The 24,044-nt window shown below is 42.4% G+C and overlaps 1 protein-coding gene across 1 annotated transcript in view; it reads right to left on the bottom strand.

Moving 5' to 3' along the window:
• Positions 1 to 24,044, bottom strand: part of PGM1 (phosphoglucomutase 1) — a 56,712-nt gene that overhangs the window by 14,940 nt on the left and 17,728 nt on the right. The window contains exons 2-7 of the mRNA XM_082614904.1: positions 11,893 to 12,055; positions 11,402 to 11,548; positions 9,685 to 9,810; positions 7,133 to 7,323; positions 5,706 to 5,860; positions 3,168 to 3,283 (exon numbers count right to left, since the gene is read on the bottom strand). Coding sequence (XP_082471030.1) covers positions 3,168 to 3,283; positions 5,706 to 5,860; positions 7,133 to 7,323; positions 9,685 to 9,810; positions 11,402 to 11,548; positions 11,893 to 12,055 — 898 coding nt within the window. The remainder of the gene's footprint in view (positions 1 to 3,167; positions 3,284 to 5,705; positions 5,861 to 7,132; positions 7,324 to 9,684; positions 9,811 to 11,401; positions 11,549 to 11,892; positions 12,056 to 24,044) is intronic.

The following is a 24,044-nucleotide window of genomic DNA, read 5'->3' as shown; positions in this document are numbered from 1 at the left end:
TTGCTGAGCACCTGGTCCATTTTGGGATTTATAGGAGGCTCCGGGGATATGACGGAGAACAAGACAGATGTGACTCCTGTCCTCATGGAGCTTACAATCTAGTGGAACCAACAGACGTTATTCAAGTAATCATAAGTAATTGTAAAGTTACAGCTGTAATACGTGCAAGGAAGAAGTATGTGGTGCCATGAAGTCCAATAATAAGGGGATTGGACCCACTCTGGAAGGTTAGGGAGGCTTTCCTGAGAAAATTGCCTCTGCTCTCGCCTAGAAAAATACACAAATAAATGACCCTGTACTCAATTAAGCTACAGAATTTAAATATTTCAAAGCTTGTAGAATCACTTCTCCTTTAAGAGAAGCTCTGTAAAGGAACCGTTGGAAGCATCTGCGAACAACGGACATAGTAGGTGGAAATTAACTCCTCTATAAATAAGGAGATCAGAAGTTCAGTTAAGTAAGTTCAGCTGCACTCACTCAGCAGTGGAGACCCATGGCTATGCAGCCTGGTTTTTTAAATGCTTATCTCAGAAATATTGCACAACAATTGTCTTTTTTTCAGAGAGAGAGAGAATGAGTTTGTGGATTGTTCTTATGATGAATTCTCTCTTTTGATATAAAAGATATCAAAGGGAAGACAAAACCATGGTTGGTACTAAGTATTTGATGAGTGGGTTAATAAGTAAACAAATAAGAACAAGCTTTAACAAGAAATAATTTAAAATCTAATACTTGGGTTCAAAGAAATCAGTTCCACAAACGTAACATGGGGACTTTTCTGGGCAAATGTTCCTAAGTAAAAGCTTAAGGGGGTTTAATTATCTACATTACATGGGCTAAACAGTATTATGAAATGTCCTAAAAGCTAACATAAATGAAAGTTACATCAAGAAAACTACAGGGTCCAGTTTTCTAGAAATAGTCATCCCATCTACTCTTTTTTTTTTTTTTTGCGGTACGCGGGCCTCTCACTGTTGTGGCCTCTCCCATTGCGGAGCACAGGCTCTGGACACGCAGGCTCAGCGGCCATGGCTCACGGGCCCAGCCGCTCCACGGCATGTGGGATCTTCCCGGACCGGGGCACGAACCCGTGTCCCCTGCATCGGCAGGCGGACTCTCAACCACTGCGCCACCTGGGAAGCCCCCATCTGCTCTTTGTCAGGTCAACCCTGGAGGATTTGGGCTCAGTTCTAGATATGATCTTCTTCAAAGGGCATTGGTGAACAGGGAAGCATCAAGAAACTCATGCTGGGTATATAACCAACGTGAAGTGGGGGATGACTGGAGGACTAGGGATGGGTGGCCAGAGAAGAGAGGACCTGAGAACTGCCCTCTGGCATCTGAAGGCCTGTCATGCGAGGGAGGAGCAGCTTGTGCCGTCCTGTCTTCAGGCCTGTTCCCAGCCAGTCAACACCTGGTTGGCTACTTGGCTCTAAGACTCTGACCCACCTTGACCAATGCTACCCACATGGGTCTGTGGGGCAATATGTTACTAGATATACCACAAAAAAGAGATATTGCAGTTAACTATACTTAGGTAAAACTGTACAAACAGGATTCCTTATAGCAGAATGTTTTGGAATATTCAAATGATAACATCATCACGAATATCCAAGATAGAAAGGTATATTCCAAGATTCCCAATCTGTATTGAACTCAGAACTCTTTCATGGAACTAGTATCTTTCCACACATCCAAACACCCTGGAAAGACCTGTTCTAGACTTTTCTCTTTTCGCTAGGCTCAGCACTGAAATAGGTACATGGGGTCAGGAAACCAAAAGTTTAGACATGGTGCCTGCCTTCAAAAACAGCTTCATCCATAGGGGAGAAATATTGACACCAAGTCTGCACTGGATAACACTGAGGAGATTTCATGGGAGAAGACCACCTCACAGGTCCATTGGGTATTCATCTAGTATCCCATGGAGTAACATGGTACCATCCATACTTTATGAGGTAGGAAAGGACTAAGCAGTAGACTTGTTACCTCTTACCAAAGACCTAGAACCTTGGGAAATCATGTAGCCTTTTTTGTAGACATTGTTCAACCCCCCAGACTCATCCATCTTTCTTAATACTCTCCAATTCCATCAAGCCAATTCATTACCAAGAAGTACTGCCACTCCCTCAAGGATATTAAACTGCTTAGAATTTTGTCAATGGGTGTCTCAAATTTACCAGCTCATTCTACCCACCCTGCCCTAGGACCTGTAGGAAAAGAAATCAGCATTCTATTCTGTTTAACTAGCATGACTTGCAGCTTAATGGCAAGGCTGATAGAATGCTAGATTTTGATCTTTTCTTTGCTAAAGGATGGAAGAATAGTACTGAAGGACCCAGAAGACTGGTCCTTTTACTTCAAAGTATTGGGTAGAGGAAATAGGGCCACTGAAGTACCTTGTAATCTGGCTGCTGGAGACAACACGAGGGAAAGGGCCACACGCCTGAATGAATGTTTAGAAAAGAAAGAGACTGATGTAGGATGGGTTACAGGAAAGGTCATGGAGGTGGGAATTCAGGTCGATATTGGACAGACATAGAAGAGGAGAGAGAGCATAGAAAGTGGGATCTAGGGGTCTTGGGACATCTCCCAAAGCGTACCATGTTCTACACTTTCATCATACCACAATTTACATATAGGTCCTTGTCGTCAACTTCTTGATCACCTAGCAACTTAGCTCCACCCTAATGGTCTCCCTCCACTTAACCGTAAGAAATCACAACCTGTTGCTATGGAAAACGTGTGCCTATTAAAGAGGAAGATGTAATGCTGTGGTGAAACCTTCTCTTAAATAAAAACAAGAAACTGACTCGCTCCACCAGATTTCTTCCTAGAAATGAAAACATTTATAAAGGTTTCCTTGACCACTGAGGGAAGAAAAATGTGTTTATCACTCTGTTTAATCCCCACAGACTCAAGGATCAAACTTCCTGCCTCAGTAGATGTGATCCTCTGAAAGTAAAATTAGCCTTCCCTGGCAGAACATGCTCATTGCTTTTCAAATGTGTACACTCCATCAGGGTTGTTATAAATAAGCTGTATCTTGATTTAGGACACATCAGCTACTGTTGCTATTTCAGTGCTGCCTTTAGCAGTCTAAGCTTTCTTTCCCTGCAAGTAGCATTTACAGGAAAGAAATCGGTGGCTCAGGACTGCACACTTACCGGTCCCGAAGCTCTCCTCCCCACAAAGGGACAGTTTGCTTGCATCCATCAGATTCCCAAAAAACTTCCAGCCAGTTGGGGTTTCATACAAAGTGATCTTTGTAGCATTAGCCACCCTTCAAAGGCATGAAATCAAAGTTACATCACAGCAGGACTGCTAGCATAGCCATGTGAGGGATGGAAAACAGCAACCATTATTGTATCAAGGGTCTCATTTAGTATTCCTCAGAGGTACACATAATTCTAAGAGTGAGAAAGCTTGCACACAATGTGCTATTATATGTGGAGTCAGCGGAGGGGGGAAAGAGGACGAAGAAAGAATTAATTCAGGTCGCTGAGTTTAACAGTTTAGAAGAAGCAACAGTGGCAAAATGGGCAAGGCTGTTTGGGGGGCCATTTAAACCCACATGTTTTGGATACAGACAGTATTTATAACCATTCCATAGTGAATAAAAGAGTGATGTTTTGATGCACCTATAGTCACAGAGACATAGAATACTGGGTCTGGGAGGTCAGTATTTTACTGAGAAGGAAACAGGACCCAGAATGTTATGTGATCAGCCCGAGGTCACACGGCCAGGATGACCAATGCCTGCTGTTCAGCTGCCCAGTCAGTGCTCCTTTCATTTCCCTGGAAGGCCCCCCAAGGACAGTGCCCAGTGCGGTCTCCCGTGTGCACCAGCTGCATACACATTGATGTATGGTCCCCTGTCCCCTCCAACATATCTTTTACCTCTCCCTATATTATCCTTAGCCTATTTGAAACCTTTGAGTGACTGTTTTCTTAAACCCTTGTCCTTTGAACAGGAAAAGTTACCTACATTTCATTTACTCTTTTAGTGAGATTTGCTTTCCAAAATGCTTGTCTTATCACTAGCAACACAATATCATATTTCAATTCTAATATTTGAGGAAAATTAGATCTACGATTTTGAAACCTGTGAAAGTACAATGAACTTTTTTCTGGGTAATGAGGTATTTTCCATTGTGATGCTATATGTGGATTATCAATTTTTTCAGAACTTGGAATTAAACTGTTTTGGATTACACAGAAGGTATTTCAGGACCTGATCAGTCTAATGTACAAGAGCGTGGCCACACACCAGCTCACGACTTTGGATGGAGGATGTGAAGGCAGAAGTACCAGATTCTAATTCTAGCTCTGATGTAGCTGTGGGGTCCCGGGCAAGACTGCTAACTACTCTTTTGGTTTCCTCCTCTTTAAAATAAGGACTGCTACGAGGATCAATTGAGATGGTGAATGTAAGTAAGAAGGCGCTGTGTCAACTACAAACTACTATATGAATATTAGCCATTACTTTGTTAGCTGAAGTCAGCACTAGTTCTATAACACACACACACACACACACACAAAATAGAAAACTACTGTATAGCTCAGTGGTTGGGAGCAAAGGTTCTGGGTTCAAATTATGCTCCATCATTTACTAGCTGGGTGACCTTGGGCAAATTAGTTAATTTCTTTGTTCTTTTGTTTTCCCACCTGTAAAGAGGAGTTAAATATAGCATTTACTTCATGGGGTCGGTCTGAGAATTAAATGACCTAAAACATATCTAGTGTCTAGCATAAGGTAATGTTCAATTAATATTAATTATGATTGTAAGCGCCTAGATACATACATTCTGCTTTTCTCCCTGACCTCGACCTTTTATTCATTCACTTGTTCTTTATCTATTCATTCAGGAAACATTTATTGGACACCTAACATGGTCTAGTTAATACTCTCCCTGGTTGGTCCTCATTTATAACTTATATTTTTCAGACGTTTTAGATGTGATCCCGTAAGCTACCCTAAAGCCTTTGCAAGTGAGATGAAATACAATCAATCAATAAATAAGCAAGTCAGAGATATCGGCTGTTTACTGTCACTGGTACCGCCTTTCTCAAAAACTGAATGCATTTGTTTTTAACTATTTTAGCTTTACGTTTACTCAGATTTTAGATAAATGAACATTTACTATGCTTGTGTGTGTATGGGCATCTGATGGGGGCTGGATGAGGAATGTTTTTTGAAAGTTCTGCTGAAACACTGATCTTACATCAAACTGCTCTTTCACCCAAACTCTGTGTACACTGCAAAGGGAAAGTGAGTCTCTAGAATGATGTCTTGACTACAACAAAGTGCTATCCATTCATTTATTCATTAACATTCAATCATTCATTTTTAAAAATGATGTGTGTGTGTGTGTGTGTGTGAGGCACACCATGATCAGGAAGAGTTTAGGACAGTGAATAAGATATTCTTTTCTCTGTAGAAGTTTCTAGTCTAACAGGGCAGATAGTCAAGTAAACAGGTTATCAGGACACCGTGTGATAAGGGCCAGGATGGAAGAAATGCAGGGTGCTAAGGGAACACAGAGTGGGGACAACCAATCCAGAAAAAAGTTCATCCATTCCTTCATAAAATAAACACTTCCATAGCACATACTATGCATCAGATGCCCTAGCTGAAAAGGGAAGAAGGATGTTCCCAGCACTGTGAAGGGCCTGGCGGGAGCCAAGGGAATGGAGAGACGTACCGGTCCAGGGCACCACTGGTGGGCATGCTGCGTGCAAAGCCGCGGACCCCGGTTTGCTGGAAATATGGAATGCTGAAGATGTTGGCAGCAATGACAGCCACAGAGTCTGAAGGGTTCACAAAGAACCCATGCTTGCCCAGAATCATGTTTCGATCCTTTGGGAGAAGGGGAATTCAAAGGAAGATCTTTTAATCAAAGTGCTGAAGAAACCAAACTATCTTACATGGAGGTTTTATAAAAGTTAAAACTATGATACATTTATTCATACTGGCTTCTAAACACTGGATTTTATTCCTAATGGATCTGTACAGTACCACTGGGCCAATGGCACCTCCGTGCCAAAGAGCTAAAACTGTTCTAAATTAAAGTGCAAGCACAAACTCCTTCTGGGCCGAATCCTCTGTTCTCCCTCCAGAGGCCAGCTGACTGTAACCTCCCTGACCTTTTCCAAACTCTGGAACTAATCACCTCTCTTCTCTCCCAAAAGAGAGGAGAGATCACAATGAGAGGAAATATGGGCTCTTTAGGGTCTGGTAGGTCTACCAGGCATCCTTCAAGGAACAAAGCAGATTTCCTCAAGGAAAGGCTTCTAAATCTTGGGCCCTCCGTGTGGTGCAGGACCCAACAGAACATGCTGCCACCTCACTGCTCTCCTGGTGCCTGACATACCGGAAGTACTCAAGTAACTGAGAGTATGGAGGGAAAAAATCCCATCATGCACTGCCACAGAAAGATGCATTGCAAATGATGTCTGCTAGGGACTCTTTCAATTTCCCCAAATTTTGATATTGGAAAATCTATTTTTAGGAAACAATGAATTCTAGATGATGTTAAAGAATAATAGCAACCACCAAAATATATTTTCGACTAAGTAAATATGTGTAGTGTTTCCTATCTCTGAGATATCAAGTATACAAACCTAAGACAGTTTCCCTCCTCGTCTGTCATATACTCACCAATGTAAATAAAAGTACGTGTTCATTTAAAATATTAATTGTAGCTAAAGAATAAAATGTTAATTATCTCATAGTTTCATCTTTCAGCTAATGTGAATGAACAGGTGGGTATATTATAAGGCCAAGACCCTTTCCAGAGATTAAGTAGCTAGCTGCTCATTTAGAGCAAAAACCTACCTCAGGACAGGTACCTAGAACCCAACTAGTTCATGAAGCACCAGTCATGACATCATAACCAGGCCCCAATTACCCTGCCCCTCTTAGCAGACATTAAACACATGGGTTCCATTTCAAGGACTCATTCTGTTCAAGAGGGTCTTCTAATAATTGAGCCCTGACTCCAGGTGCAATGAAGGAGGTTGACTGGCAATCCTAGGCCCACAGGGCCTGGTAGAAGCAGTCTGCTTTTTCCCCGTCTTTAGGATCAGGCCTGACCTGCATCAGAGTTCACTTAAAAACACTTGTACCCACCCCATCTCCATCAAAGGCAGCCCCAAAATCATGCTCTCCTGTCTTCATAGTCTCCACCAGGTCAGCTGCATAGGTGAGGTTGGGGTCAGGGTGGTGGCCTCCAAAGTCCTCCAGGGGAACACAGTTAACTGCTGAGTTTGCGGGGGCTCCGAGTTCTTCACAGAGGATCTTCTTCACATACGGTCCCACAACTATGCAGAGCGTGAAATAAAGAACCAGAAAATAAAACTTACTACAGGAGGTGAGGACTTACTACATAAGGTGGAGGTGTTCTAGGGAGAATGGCAAAGAGAACATGCAAACTGTATTCAAGGGCTTGTGGGGAGACAAGTCTGGAGTAGAAAGTTCTACAAACAGGAATATTGAGAGATTAGGTTGGAAAGGGTGAGGCCATTTATTGAAGGAAAGAATGGGGGAAGGGAAGGGAGAGAACCATTATGAGGGCCCTGCTACACACCTGGGCCAGGTGCTTCTCAACTGTTTTCTCACTCAGTCCTTCAAAAAAGGCCCATGAGGTGGTACAGCTTAGTGCTTGAGAACCTGGACTCTGGAACCACAGTGTCTGGGTTCAAATCTCAGCTCTGCCAATTATTGGCTGTGCCATTTGGGGAAAGCTATTTAATCTCTTTGCTGTGCCTCCGTCTACCCCACCTGCAAAACGAGGATAATAATAGTAGCTACCTAACAGGGTTGATGTGAGAATTAAATGAGTTAATAGATATGAGGCACTGAGAACAGTACCAGCACACATTTTACAAATTTTGTATGACGATTATTTCCTCCAATTTACAGATAAGAAAACTGAGGTTCCGAGAGGAAGCTATTTGCCCAGACTTACACAGCTAGTAGGAGGGGGAGCTAGGATTCACAGCCCTGATCCTTCTCCTCTATCAAGCTATCCGAAAAACGGATCAAAAGAATACAGACAAACGAACAAAAAACAGTAACAATGAACAACAGGAAAAACCAGTCACATACTTTACGGTGATACTTAGTGTAACGATCAAGAATGTTCATCTCTAAAATGCTGAGAATGTTTTTTCACCAAGGAAGGTACCGACACCAGTATATGCCACAGAGGTCAGAACAGTATAGAATACGTGTCTCCCATTAGGGGCCTCCCGTTAAGGAGGCTACTGACACACCGCAGAATGAGGCCGAGGCAGCCAGGGCTGTGAGGGGTATAGCAACTGAGGCTTTCGAGGAACAACTTAAAGGCCTGGAGAAAGAAGTCAGCTTCGTGACCAGTAGCGACTAGCAAATACCCCATCACAGGCTCCATTCTCAAGCCAGCCCAGGCTTCTGCTCATTCCCCTAACGTGACTTCTATCTTTAAGCTTTCATGCATTTGCTACAGCCAACTGCCTCAGCTGGGAATGACCATCACTTGACTCTCCACCACCCTACGTCTTTCTTTCATAAAAGATGAGTTGGTTGCCACTTTTTCCAGGAAACCTTTCTTGATACCTTTGATCAAACTGTGCCTTCTTCCACACCCCAAGGAGAATACTTGAAATTCTACCTAACCCTCATTTTGCTGGCCCAGCAATGGTTGGTTTCTTACCTACCTCATCTCTCCAAGCATCGCAAAGCTCTTTGAAGAGAGTCTCTACTGAACCCCTGCCTACCCCCAAGCATACATGTAGTAGCTACTCAATACCTGTCTGTTGAATGCTTTGAAAAGTCAGAATAGCCTTTGTCTGAATCAAGAAGGACACCCATTCTATGCGACTCCAGAGGCAAGTTAGGACCCAATGGGAGAAGTTCCCGAGACAGAAGATTTCAGTCTACCAGGAGAAGTTTTCTAACTGTGGTTTTGCAGTGTAACAGAAGGCCCTGACGGCACCATGGAAAGGGTTCAAGCACAGGCAGAGAGTCTTCCACAACCAGGCAGGCAGATGGATTCCAACACCAGGGAAAATCCCTGTGACTCAAAGAGTCTAAAATAGTAAATTATTACAAAACAAATAAACTCAAGTGCTCAGGAATTCCCTACATGCAAGAGAACCTCATGGTTCTGGTTCGGTGACAGCTGCTCTCTCTACTGACCTGGCCACACAACCCACAGAGGAAGAAGAGGGAGAGACATACATCCTGTTGTTCCTGAATTTAATTCTCAGCCTGCTCTGGTCATCTTCTAAGTAAAGGCGTATGTGGGAGCAGGCAAGTGGGGTGTGGGGCTCAGGAGGACGTTTATCGCATCTAGCCAACCACAGGCTCCCTCGGAAATAGATGGGGGCATTTAGGAAGAATGTAAGGCATCTTCTGAGGGGGAGGGAGAGTACACAAAAATAGTTGCCTGTTACTCAAAACCTGATGCTTAATGTGGAAACGCTGACCTTCACACTACCTCACCACGAGGAATTTTTCCTGCATACAATTAGATTTTTATCTGCGTGAATATTACTCTGAAATTTTTGCAACGTAACTGTTTAAAAACTGTCAAACAGAGAGAGTCTTAAGAAAAGGTTTATTAAAGCATCATAATACACAAAGTCGAGAGCTGCTTCATGTCTTTGAGGAAAGGGAACAGAAAACAAATGGCTCCATACCTCCATGCATGGCGTCTATACGGATCTTTAATCGGTTTGGACCAGAAAGCAGTTCTTTCAGTGCATTGAAATCAAAGATGCTTCTCAGCATCGTAGCATAAGCTTCCACCGAATCCACAATTTCCACTGTGAGAACAAGCAACATTAAAGATGGAGGAACTAAACACATTTAGAAATATTCTCCTCTGAAATGATCATATTGCTGTAAACGTGCAATTGCTATTTTAAAAAGACATTTATGGAGCAGCTCCAATGTGCCAGGGCCGTTACGTGATCTCTTATTCAATACTAACAAATTTCCTGAGAGGTAAATGTTATCAGTTCTATTTTATAGACGAGCAAGTTCAAGTTCTGAAAGATTAAGTAACTTGCCCACACAGCTGGGATGGGGCACAGAGGGAATTTTGACAGAGTTTTGCCTGATGCTAAACTCTGTTCTGCTGCCGCGTTGATTCCCTATCAGTCTCCATGAGAAGTGTATTTTGGTGTCAAAAAATAACAGAAAATGTAACACCTACTTTATTTTACTTTTTCTAGGCCCCTTGCCATCAAGACATATTAGTGAAAAGCAGAGAAAATAATTTTTAATGAATCACTTTTCACATGCACTGCTAAAGGAATAAAACAAATGTAAGAACTAAGTATTGTTCTTGTTGTTGAATTTTCACGGGTCTGAACATTTTCAAAACATGAAGTGTTTAAGAAATTCTCTACTGGTGTTTTCTAAACCCTAAGAATGTCTTCAAAATGTACCAAAGCACCCCTTCCTCTTTGTTGGGATGCAACTGTCAGCTCCTTATGGGTGGGTTCAAACAAAAAATGCCTCCCATAAACTTGCAGCCCAGAGGAAAGAATACATGTTAGAGCAAAGCTGAAATGCAAGTCACATTGCTAGCCCATCTCATCCTTGTTTATTAATATGAATAATTTTGTAAACATTTATTCCATCAATTATTGTCAAAAAAAAATGCCTCCCATAAACTTGCAGCCCAGAGGAAAGAATACATGTTAGAGCAAAGCTGAAATGCAAGTCACATTGCTAGCCCATCTCATCCTTGTTTATTAATATGAATAATTTTGTAAACATTTATTCCGTCAATTATTGTCAAAACCTGGCATTCGACAACAAAATGTTTACTACAGCTGCTACGCAGGGAGTTTCAATTTAGCCCCCAAAATGGTCTAAGTTGATTTTACTGAAAAGGAAATCAAAGCCCAGGCTTTGGAATCATTCACACCTGTGTCTGAATCCTGGCTTACCACTCACTGACTATGTGACCTGGAGCCCGTTACTTAAGCTCTCTCAGCCTTTGTTTCCTCATCTGGAAAAAGTGAATACTGACAGTGCTGCCCTCACAGGGCTACTGTAAGAATAAAATGAGATAATGCATGTGAAGAGCTTGGCACATAATAAAAGCTCAATAAAAGATAGCTATAAACATGACCTTACAGGTCTTCTCCTCAAGGCCGTTCGTTTTATAGGTATGGAAACTGAAGCCGAGAGATTTGGAAACAACTCACCCAAGGTCACACAGCTGATCCCCAGCAGGGCCCAGAGAGCCCAGGTCTCTAGACTTCCAGACCTGCTAATTAATGCATGCAAAGCTTGGTGACCACAATCTTTCCAAAGATAAAGACCCATGTTATTAAAACCTTGAAAGGCAAATCCCTCAAGTTGGAACTAGGAGTGGGCAAGAGAGGAGAAGAGTAAACATGCCTGTGAAGGGTTTGAACTTGTTTTCCAGGTCAAACTGCTGCTTTCCCAGAACCCCAAGGTCTACATGCAGGTCAGGACAAATTGCATAGTCTTGGATTGTCTTGCTGATTTGGAAAATTTTATCAGTTATTGCTTCCGGGGCAGGACCTGGAAATCAAACAGCAAACAGTGGGTCATTTTGTACAGTTGACATGGAAATACAAAGAACACAAAGCTCATCAATTCCTCTTTACTAGCACATCTGCCATGCCACCATTCAAGCAGCAAAGTATCGGAATTTTCTAAAAGGAAATATTATGTTAATGATCATTCAAGCACGGCTCCTCATACTCAGGTACAGCAAAATGAGAAGCATCTCATTTTCACCAAAAGGAAACAAAAAGCTCCCTTGCTAAGGATCAGAACCGGAACCCTGACCGCCCAAGGCCTTGGTTATCAGTTTGTCCTACAGAACATAAAATTGGCTATACTCAAAATGACAGCAAACTCACCTCCATTGGAAATATTGAATTTGATTCCAAAATCTCCATTGGGTCCTCCTGGGTTGTGGCTGGCTGTCAGAATGATCCCACCAATGGCTTTGATCTTTCTAATGATGCAGGATACAGCAGGGGTGGAGAGGATTCCATTCTGTCCAATAACCAAGCGACCAATCTAGGAGAAGAAATCCAGAACACACACTTTAACGTTAATAAATCCAGAGCTACTGCACAGAAATGCCAGAACAGCCAGATGGACAAAGAAATATTCTACTGGACAAGAAAAGATGTCCTTTAATGAACATCTAACAGCTTGGGTTAATAGTATTATTATATCGAAGTAGAGTATTTTATTGCTGTTTTTGAGTAATATTATTATTGAAGTAGAATCAGCATTGCTGAACAAAGCCATTCCTTCAGATAGCTTTTTGGGACTTTGTAGTGTATGATCCAGGGATACTATAAGGCTTTGGCAAGAAAACAAAACACAGCCTTTCCAGACTAGGTTCATAATTTGGATACATTAAAAATTTGTGAGAAAACCCACATTTTTATCCACTGTAATCATACTTTCAATCCACATTGGGAAAGAGAATATAAATTTAACTACTTAAAGGAATTCTAACCCAAACAGAAGGCTTCTGTAAACTAAAATATCTGACAAAGTAAAAAGGGCAAACTTTACATGAAGAGATGCTACAAAATGTATCTCATAAATTTATGTTTCCACCCAAGCTTGGATTTGGGGGTTCCTCAAAGCAGGACACACCTACCCATGCTAGGGTATACCTGAGCTACCTCCTGGGCCTAAGGCAGGGAATGCTGGGAGTGTTACTGGGTAAACCAGCCAGAACACCTACATGAAAGAGCTACAGGTGGTACTTCTGTTGCGTTCTTAACTCACCTTCCCATATCTCTCACAGATGGTATCAGGACAGCTCCTTTGCTAAAATGAGAGTAATTTATATCTGTTTCAACACGACGCAAGTTGGAAAAGAAGGAAGAAGTTCTGTTCGTTCCTCTGACTAGAGAAGATGTGACTGCTACATGAAAAGATTTAAAAAACAAGGAGTTTGTGCCCTTCCTCCATTCTCCCCGCTGAAAGAAGGAAGGGACGAGGATGTTCTTAAGTTTTCCAGTTGTTATTTCTTCTTGCCCCACCCAACATAAACATGGCTGAAGAAATGACTTGATGGTGGAAGATGCGTTTCTAATGTTGAAAATGCCAATGAGATACCTGGATTCCCTGAGGAAGTTTTTCTGGGACTGTTAGCTTTGCCACCTTCCCGCAGGTCACTAACAGCTTGACTGCCTTATAATTAACTCTCTCCACTACCAACCACCTCTCAGGAGGCAGCCACTTCATTGCAGGCACATCTTGGCTCTCATGTGTCTCTCTCTGAACAATTTCTGTTATCCTAATATATTTCTTACGTTCTGCCTCCCTGAGGAAGTGGTAGCTCCCTGACTCAATACAGTGGTAATGGTAACATCTCACCCTTCCAGCAGCTTCCGGGTGTGGTTCTGATGAAAATAAAAGCCTATGGCTGAGCAGTTCCATAATTTCGTTGAGAGGAGCTTACAGATGGCAATTTAATTAGCCAGAGTGGCTGGTGGAGTTATCTGAAAACAGTGTTTGCCCATCAAGCACGCTGACTTTTACTTGGATTCTGTATGTTCTTAATGTGGAAGGGGAAACTGATCAATGAATATTAAGCTATGCCACCCAAGTCACCCCTTAATTCTACCACTCCTTATGGAGAAATCAGCAGTCAGGAATGGTCCAAGACTGAGAGGACTATATCAGAAGGTAAGAGTAAGAGAGAAAGTCAAGAGAAGCAAGGGAAGTCCATGGTAGGTTCCTTCTCCTGAGCCCAGGAATAGGTACAGCTGGCCAAAATATTCCCTTCCAGAGCAGACTCTTTTCCACGAATTATTCTCAGCAATATTAATCCTCAACGTGATATTGGGGAGATATTACTCTATTATCTTCCTCCCCTTAAGGATGTCTGGAGCATTGTAACAGCTCCTGACTCAACCTTCCCTGCCTCTCTCCCACCTGTACCTCCCTTGCCCTACCCTGGCTGAATCTATCTGACCTACTCAGGCCCACCTAGTTCATCTTTCTAAACCATAGTTCTAACTGTGTCCCTCCCCTACTCAAAAACCTTCCCTGTACCATATGATCCAGAAATTCCACTTCTAGGTATAGACACAAAAAGAAAGCAGGGGGCTTCCCTGGTGGCGCGGCGGTTGAGAGTCCTCCTGCCGATGCAGGGGACACGGGTTCGTGCCCTGGTCTGGGAAGATCCCACATGCCGCGGAGCGGCTGGGCCCGTGAGCCATGGCCACTGAGCCTGCGTGTCCGGAGCCTGTGCTCCACAACGGGAGAGGCCACAGCAGTGAGAGGCCCGCGTACTGAAAAAACAACAACAACAACAAAAAAACAACAACAACAAAAAGAAGAAAGCAGGGACTCAAACAGATATTTGCACACCCATGTTCACAGCAGCATTATACACAACAGCCAAAAGTGGAAACAACCCAAATGTCCATTAAAAGATGAATGGATAAACAAAATGTGGTATACACATACAATGGAATATTATTCAGCCTCAGAAAGGAAGGAAATTCTGATACATGCTACAATATGGATGGACCTTGAAAACATTATACTAAGTAAAATAAGCCAGACACAAAAGGACAAGTATTGTATGGTTCCACTTATATGAAGGACACAGAACAGGCAAATTCACAGAAAGTAAAACCAAAGTTGCCAGGGGCTGGGGGTGGGGGGAAGAGAATGGGGACTTCTTGTTTAGTGGGTACAGAGTTTTGGATGAGATGATGAAAAGGTTCTGGAACTAGATAGTGGTGATGGTTGCAGAACATTGTGAATGTAATGAATACCACTGAATTGTACACTTAAAAATGGTTAAAACAGGGCTTCCCTGGTGGCACAGTGGTTGAGAATCTGCCTGCCAATGCAGGGGACACGGGTTCGAGCCCTTGTCTGGGAAGATCCCACATGCCGCGGAGCAACTAGGCCCGTGAGCCACAACTATTGAGCCTGCACGTCTGGAGCCTGTGCTCTGCAACAAGAGAGGCCGTGATAGTGAGAGGCCCGCGCACCGCGATGAAGAGTGGCCCCTGCTCGCCGCAACTAGAGAAAGCCCTCGCACAGAAACGAAGACCCAACACAGCCAAAACAATAAATAAATAAACAAATGCGGGGTTTTAAAAAAAAAAAAAGAAAAGAATTTAAAATTTAAAAAAAAATGGCTAAAACAGCAAATTTTGGGGCTTCCCTGGTGGCGCAGTGGTTGAGAGTCCGCCTGCCGATGCAGGGGACACGGGTTCGTGCCCCGGTCCGGGAAGATCCCACATGCCGCAGAGCGGCTGGGCCCGTGAGCCATGGCCGCTGAGCCTGCACATCCGGAGCCTGTGCTCCACAACAGTGAGAGGCCCACGTAACGCAAAAAAAAAAACAAAAAAAAAAAAACCAGCAAATTTTGTTAGGTATACTCTACCACAAAAAAGAAAATTAAAAAAAAAACAAAAACCCTTCCCTGGGTCCCAAGTGTCTACCAACTTAGAGATACCCCTTGATCCTGCACTGGGAGTCCTTCACCAAGCAGCCTTTCCTGCCCTTCCTCCTGGCCCTCCACTCCCTTCTGTAAGACTCACATCCTGCTGCCAAGCTGGATACCTCACTCTCCCCGCAACCCCACATTTGATAGTTAACCATGACAGGGAGCAAACTTTAAAGTATTCCTTTTAATTGAAAATAGGGCCTGGTGTTTTCTTATGTTTCACACAAAAACAAACAAAAAAACAAGTTCCATTTTCTTTGCTCTGCCAGTCATACACACAGGTTCTATTCTCATTTCTAAAATTATCTCTAGGTTTAAAGCTCGGGGGACTGAATGAGATACCCGTACTATAAACGGGGCTCCACCAATGTTTTATTTTGTACATTAAAATTGCCTGTAAATGCAGACAGCTCTGTGCAAATAAAAACAAAGGCAGAGTGTATTCCATTATCCATAAATGTACCAGATAAAACTGTACTAAAGGGGAGAAATGAAATGATCTCCATGTAGCTCACTAGGCTGAGAAGCTCTCCTAGAATCGGCTCATGGGTGGAGTGGGTATTGACAAAGCTGAGGAAGGAACACTGACTTCTACCAAAATCTGTGGCAATAAATTTTCTTTCCTTTAGATTGCCTCCCTAAAGTTCTGCCCACAAAGGGATGTTAAAATCGTCAGAATTTAGGATATGTTAGAAAAAGAATTCAAACTATATAGGATTTGATAGGTTTTATCAGATGAAAGTGCTTTATGAGTCCACTAAACGTTTTATGTAAGTCAGCTGGGTAGTGTGACTGTTTTAAATGCAACACTATTTTTAATGAGGAATGTCCTTGAAAAGACTTGAAAATATTGCTGGGGCTGTCACAGCTCTAACAAATAGGCAGTTACCATATTTAGTCAATTATTATCACTTAATTGCATAATTTAGCAAACCTTCAGATGGTAAATCTGAGAAAGTCTATAGCGTCTGCCTCAATTACACATTCCTACCACGTCTTCCACATCCTTCCGCTTTGCACAAAAATGAAATGAAGCCAAATATATCACAGCAAAGGGGACAGTGTACCAGATCCACTCAACAATCTAGATATATTCGGAGAAATAATGTTCCATTCGTTCTCCCCCAAAAGATTAAAAGCATCTTAATACCGTTCGTTCCCTTTGCAGCTCTCCTCAAAGGTGAAATTGATAGCATGTCACATTTTATCTTAAAAATGTGTATGTGTCATAATTTCATATTTGAGTACTTTATCAGCAAATTTTACATGAGAGGCATTCACACTCTGAAACTGGGTATAAAGGAAACCTCACATAAACAATAGGATCTACAAACTCTTCTAAATTTGATAACGTATGCTTTTTTTAAATTTGGCTTTTGCAATCACACCTTCTTAGTGTGTTGTTAAAACAGACTGAAAATGAATGCCCAACACATTTGGCTACAATGCTAAATTTTTATGTTCTCAGAATCAGAATTGCTTCCAGAAAGGAAATAAAACAGATTTTTAAAATTTATAAGTACTGAAGGACTGTGTGCTCCAAATTATTGCTAAGTGTAATCTAAAATCTAAAAATATATTTTTGGTCCCAGAGAGGAATTTGCAGAGCAAAAACAGCAATGTCCTGATGCCTGCCTTCCTGGATATCAGTAAGGCTGTGCAAATTGTTAGATTATCAAGATCAATGCTTCCTGGTGCAAGATTCCTTCTGATTTGGTTAATTCAGTCAACACAGTTTTTCATGATGCCGAGCTTTAGCAGAGCCTCCATACATTATAATCTTACAGGAGTTATTATCTCTACCCTGCTGCACAAATTCACCACACACAGGGCTTCTTTGTGTTCAAGGTCATTATAAGTGAGTTCCCCTGTAACAGGTCCTCTTGGAAAGCTCACACCTAACATTTTCCAATTCCCTCCTAGCATTTCTGCACAACTACCAGGATCTACAAATAACAGCGTGCCCTGGCTTTTGTTTTCCTGTTTGACAAGTGACTGAACTTCAACAAGGAAGCCATTGAAAGAAAACAAAATCTTCTTCTCTCCGCTGCTCATTAGAGCCTCATACACAGGACAGAGTGTCCCTCAAAACTAGTTAGAATGTAGATAAGACAGCTTAAGGCTGGGGTATGCTTTGAATGTCTAAAAGCAACAGGTACTTTTTCAAGCAACAGGCACAGAGCACAACATAAGAAATTAAGCTTACATTCCCATATCCCAATGTTACTAATGTAATTTCAGGGATAATATCACAATATACAATCTCTGAAGTCACAAGGAAACTTAATTGGATGTTAGTAGCATTGAGGTGTTTACAATATACAAATCTTTGTACTTGTGTATATTTCTGCAAAATTAAGAGGTTATGTGGAGAGCCAGAAGCATAGCAATACTTATCGTATACCAACCCCATTGGCAGCTGCCATCTGCACTATTGTCTCTATTGCTGATTTATTAAAATACCGCCCATCTCCACCAACCACAAGTGAGGATCCCTGGCGATCTTTTAGGTCTATGGAAAAGAATACACTCTGGATGAAATTCTCCAGATAGCATGGCTTTGCCTCGAAATAATAGGTTTTCTTCCGTAATCCACTAGTTCCTGGTTTCTGGTCGTAGTAGGGAGCTGTAGCAAAAGTCAACAGAGGGAGGGGACCTTCTTCCATTTTTCTGTATTTCCCAGAAATCCATTCATCAGAATCACTCATCTTTCACCTCCAGCAGTTGGCTCAGCGAGGGTTCCCAGAAAGCAGTCAAGGGTCCCCCAAATAGTCTGTCCAAACTGAAGCTGCAACAGTGTTGGCCGAGTAAGTAAAATAGAGGTCTTGCCTGGAAGATCACTCTCAATGAGGAAGCAGAGTTAATTCCTGTTGTCGTCACCCCTTGTGAAAAAGTTAAGGACCAAACACCCACCCACATCCACAGATCTTCAAAGTTGTTTTGCTGAGGACAGTCTGCCCACATAACCAAGCCAAATACCCTTCAATTATTTTTGCCTCGTTTCCCTGTTAGGGTGGAGATGGGTCCAGAGGGTGTTGCATGCAGCAGACTTCAGTTACAAACACCAGGTGGCCTCCAGACTCCACTCTCAGAGCCAGACAAAGACGGAGCAAGTGCAGTCCTAAGATGCAGGATCATTAACAAGACACCCTGGTGTGGCTCTCACTGATACTGACACCCCTTAAAACAGAGCCTCTCTGGGCAGTCATCACTGAGAAGGCCATCTGCAGCTAAAGTTGTTCCAGGCCATCTCACAAGTTAAAGGTCAATCTTAAAATGGAAGTGAAGGATCTCAGTTACCTCTGGTTTCCTTTCATCAATGTCATTTTGATACTTAAGTATTTGATACTCAAGTGATTTTTTTTTACTTCCCACATGCAACCCCAGTTAGAAGGAAAAAAAGAATCTAACAGAACAGATTTATTCACTGGCCACCAAAGATTTAACAAAAAAGTATTCAGTTCTAGAAGAACAGAGATTCACAAATATGCCCTGAATGACCAACAGCTTGGTCATTCCCTTGATCTTATAGAAAGGTAGGGATGAAGATGCACCAAATCCTTGAAAACATAAGCAGAATAGTGTGTGTGTGGTAGGGGGAGAGGGAAGTAAGTTTTTCTGAATGCATGAGGCTTGATCAAGTTATTATTTGGAAAAATAATATGAACATAAGATTAAAATTTGTATATTCATATTCTCAGTTTTAAGTAGACTTGACTTTTAAGAAAACATTTTTAGTGAAGCAGTTTAAGTCCTTTGCATTTGAAGAACCTAAGATGTTTAAAAATGTTCTACCTCATCCCATTTGATCCCTGAGATTTTATTAATAATCTATTTCAGTACATACATGTTGTGTTCTTTATCTGGCTCAGCAAATGTTGTCAATTATGAAGCTCCATTGTCAAGGTTTTGGTGAGCTTGTTAACAAGGCTTAAAAAGTAAATCAGGACTAGTTACACCACATGTTTGGGGAGTTTGATGTGCACATAAAAGTCAGGTTTTCAAGGGAAAAGTAGTAATCTCTTGAGAAACAATATCTGAGTATTTTTCTACTAATTTGTCAAGCCAGGTCCAAAAGCAGACAGGCCCTGAGATCAGCCTCTGTGAGGCAAGAATGTATCTGTGCTCCAGGGGCTACGCATACTGGACCAGGAGAGCTAACGGGCTCATGAGCAGAAAGCAGGCCACTACCAAGGAAGCCTAGTCTCCTTCAAATGGCAAACGGGGCTGGCCCACCTGAAAAGAGGACCTCGAGACATAACATTATAACAATTCACAGGACATATCTATTAAGCTGAAAACCAGTCAGCCAAAAGACAATTGCTTTTTATAGCTTATTTTTCCCTTTTATTTCAATTTTAAAACTAAAACTCTTATGAAGTAAGCTTCCTTTATGAACAATAGTTTACACACCCAATGTTTTTCAACTTACTACAAATGCATTTTTTTAATTCACATTTTTTAAGTTCCATGGCCAGTTTTCTCTGGTTTTAGATAGGCTTGCAAATTATGCCAGTCTATATGTCTTGACATATTTAATAATAGATCCGCATTCATGAAATATCAACTCAACAGTCTTTTCACTGGGAATAACAGAGCAACCAACCATGTAATTGGTAGTGTCCTTAACAGGGTCTTGAAAGTCCAGCATAGATTCAGGGACACTTCGTTGCAAAGGGGCTCCAATATCCCCACTAAAGTGTCTCTGCCCACACATTCCAGCATGTTCTCTGCTGGTGATCGACTGCTCTCTCTCGAAGCTCCTTCTGAAGCCAGAACTAGAAGGGTAATGTTTTGTTGGGGGCTTTTCCCACACATTCACTTATTTTATTTACAGTTTATGGTCAATGCAAATCAATTCCATAAAATGAGAAATGATGAAGAATCAAGGCATAACTATGAAAATTCAAAATTGATAGATGTTCAACACAAAAAATCCCACAAGCATCAAAATGGGTTTGTTTGCAGCATAAGATCCAACAGGTGTTATTTCAAAGGATGGCAAATGCTTTTTTTTTTTTTTTAAAGACAGTGGCCACATCATATACTAGAACACCTCAGCTTAGCAGTGTGTTTTCATATGAACTAAAATTTGTTTCTAAAAATATTTTTCACATTGAAACTTCTCCAGGATTAAGCCTGTTCCTAGGCCTAGTACCAGTTTCTAACCACCTAAAAACTGACTGATACAGAAAGTATTCCAAACGTAAGTATTCTGATTCTTAAAGGTTAAAAAACATATATTCTAAAGTAGTTTAGAAGAATCACTGCAAACAATAATGCTGGTGCTCTTCCACTCCTAACTCTCCAAATAGCTGATGTGCCACTTTGGGGTTCATTATTTGATGGCCTCTCACTTCCAAGGTTTTTAAATATACCTCCCCAGTGGAACATCTTCATATTTAAAACATTATTGAACACAAATGGAAATAGACAGCAGTGTTTGAGCATTGAGAAGTCCTACCTGTGAAACCTGGGGAATCAGGTCACTAGGTGAACCCAGCGCCCCCTTCCTGGATGGGAACGTCTGTGTGGGCACATACACTTTTTAACTTCACTGTATGTGAGCCAGCTTTACGGCGAGGTATGGACTGGAAAAGACCCCATCTCTCATGGCCCTTGCACATGCCAATGCATATCCAGCAATTTAAGTGCACATCAAATCTAAGGCTCCGAAGGAGAGAGTTCTGTACCCCAAAATGAAGAGCAATGTTTTCACCAACTACATGTGTCAGCATGGTGTTTGTCAACATGCAAAAAAACTAAACCAAAAAGGTATAATCCTTGCCCTAGAAAAGCTTCTGTTCTAAAGATGGGCCTGAGTCATAATTTTATGGACACTATAGAATTCAACCCCACATAAAAATATTACCAGAAGCAGCAATGTTAGATGGACTGTGAAGTGTGGTCAAAAAGAAGAAGCATTAGGGCCTCCCTGGTGGCGCAGTGGTTGAGAGTCCGCCTGCCGATGCAGGGGATACGGGTTCGTGCCCCGGTCTGGGAGGATCCCATATGCCGCGGAGCGGCTGGGCCCGTGAGCCATGGCCGATGGGCCTGCGCGTCCGGAGCCTGTGCTCCGCAACGGGAGAGGCCGCAACAGTGAGAGGCCCGCATACCGCAAAAAGAAAAAAAAAAAAAAAAAGAAGAAGCATTAAAAACATTAAGCTTCCGAAGACGCTCAGACTAAGTGGGCTGGCTATTAAGAAACTCATTTGTCTGAGCTCTCCAGCAAAGGTTGAACTTCATCTTCGGAAACGTTACTGTCGAGCATAGCGAACCCAATTTGGCCTAATGAATTCGCCTGCCTTGCCAGTACTCCTTCACAATGACACAAATTACATTTAAACCATGCAGGGGATTTAAGGATTATTCCCTTCAGACAAGGAACTTTCATACTGGTCTTGGGTCCAATCAATTTCACAATGGCAGAGTTATGAACCCCTTCGCTCTCAGCCTCGCAAAGACTCCAGCTCCCACTCTGATCAGCAATGATGCCTTCCTAGTAGAACACAGCAGAAACTGAAGACTTGCCAATCCTTTATTCATTCTATCTTTCTTTCTTTTTTGCCATTCACAAAAATTTACTGGGTTACTAAGTGCTGTGCCCCAGGGCCAGTGGGAGGGCTGGACCCAGGGCCTGAAAAGGTTCGCCTCTTCATACCAAGAATCATTCTTTAGAAAATGCCACAGGTGTGGGCATAGTGGATAGAACTGGTAACCCTTTCTCTCAGCACAAGCACTAGAAAGAAAGCTACTAACTGGGCTAAAAGCAGCAGGGGTCATTAGACCCCCAGCCCAAAGCCCTGCGCCCAAAAAGCTGCAGGGGCCTGCCTGAGTGCTTGGGGTGTTTGACCCCAGTGACAGGAAACAAAAAAGCTAGGAAAAGTCATTCATTTCTCCAACCAATAGTAAGTAGGCATGTAGTGAATGCCAGCCCCAGGAGAGGCACTGCAGGATAATGCAAAAACCACAGGTTCGGGAGCCAGACACAACCAGGTCTCATATCTTGCACTCTAAAATGTATGAGGAGGTATAATCTTGAGCAAGTCAACGGACTTGAGCCTGTAAGATAGGGATAGCTGTCAAGGTTGTTCTGAGAACTGAATCAGGCAACAGGTGTGAAAACACTTAGTACCTGTGTCTGGCATACAGCAGATTATAAGTAAATGTCAGCCCCTCACCCTTCCATCCTTAATGTCCTCATCTCTAAAATGGGATAATGATACCTGCCTCACAAGGTTTGGGGGACGATGACTTCCCCGAATGTCTGTGAAACCCTTCGTGAACTAGAAAATGATGTAAAGACATAATTTTTTTTTCACATTCTGAGGGGTGATAGGGATAGGAAAAAACGGCGAACGGACTTTTGTTCTTAAGAAGTTCATTTTGGAGGAGCCATCACAGCCTGGTGGCCTCGGTGCTGTCCTAGAGGTACATGGACAGAGCCATGGCTCGCAAGAGGTTGCAGTGATGGGGTGAGGCTGAAAAGTAGTTGGGGCAAGAGGATAGAGTCTCATGAATCACAATGAAGTTCATTCTGCAGGCACCAAAAGCTATGGAAATGTTTAAGCCGGAGGAATACAAACTGCTATTTTTTGGAAAGTTGAATGGCTGCCAGTGGTGCGTCAAATAGCTTGGAGGAGAGACTGGAAAAAGATGAACCAAGGCTTGCAAAAAAAGGATTCCCTCTGCAGCTGAGGTGGCTCTGAGGATCCTGGTCTCTGTGATCTTGTCAAGAGCTGCTCCTCTTACATAGGACTTCAACTTTGAGTCTTGGCCAGTTTGGGCCCTGTTAAGTTATTTTCCTCCAATATGAAGACACCACCCGAATAAGCTCTCTTTCCTCTGACCCCTTCAGTTCACTCTCTCTCTTCTCTGATAACTGCCCCCTACCCCACCCCACAAGAGTGGATACCTAGGGCCAAGTTTCTACTGCAGGACCCTGATGGCAAGCCATGATCACCAAGGGCAGACACCTGACCAAAGCTGGATCACTCATATTTTTTCTCCTAGGAATCTAGAATTAGGACTCAAAAGTGTGCCAGTCAGATTCAGTTAGTTCTTGAACTGGGAATACAGGTAAACTCAGGAGCTGTGGGGCAGGGATGTCGTGTCATGAGAATATCTATAGAATTGTAACTGGCAGCCAGGTGATACACGAGAATATGAGATGATATTATGCAGGATCCAACACTGGGTCACCCAGGCATCCCTAAGAGCTGGGGGCCTGATGTATAGGAAGAACTGGAAAAGAATTCAGAGTAGATTCAGGCAGAATATAGGTTAGATGAATCTTCTCAAGTGGGTAAGGGTTGTAGACTTGTGAGACATGAGAGTTGGGGATTGTGGTCTTTGAACACAAGCCACTTGAGACTCCCCTGGTGGCACTGGCATTCTGGACTGGGGTGCTTCCATAGCCAGATTTCTGGTCAGTGTCATCCCCAATTCCATTGGAAAGGTAACTCCTAATTGCTTGGGATAAGATAATTTTTTTAATAGATCTTTATTGGAGTGTAATTGTTTCACAATACTGTGTTAGTTTCTGTTGTACACCAAGGTGAATCAGCCATA

This window comes from Mesoplodon mirus, assembly GCF_964341445.2.
Source record: "Mesoplodon mirus genome assembly, chromosome: 3".
NCBI lineage: Eukaryota > Metazoa > Chordata > Mammalia > Artiodactyla > Ziphiidae > Mesoplodon > Mesoplodon mirus.
This window is presented reverse-complemented; position numbering and strand designations above follow the sequence as displayed.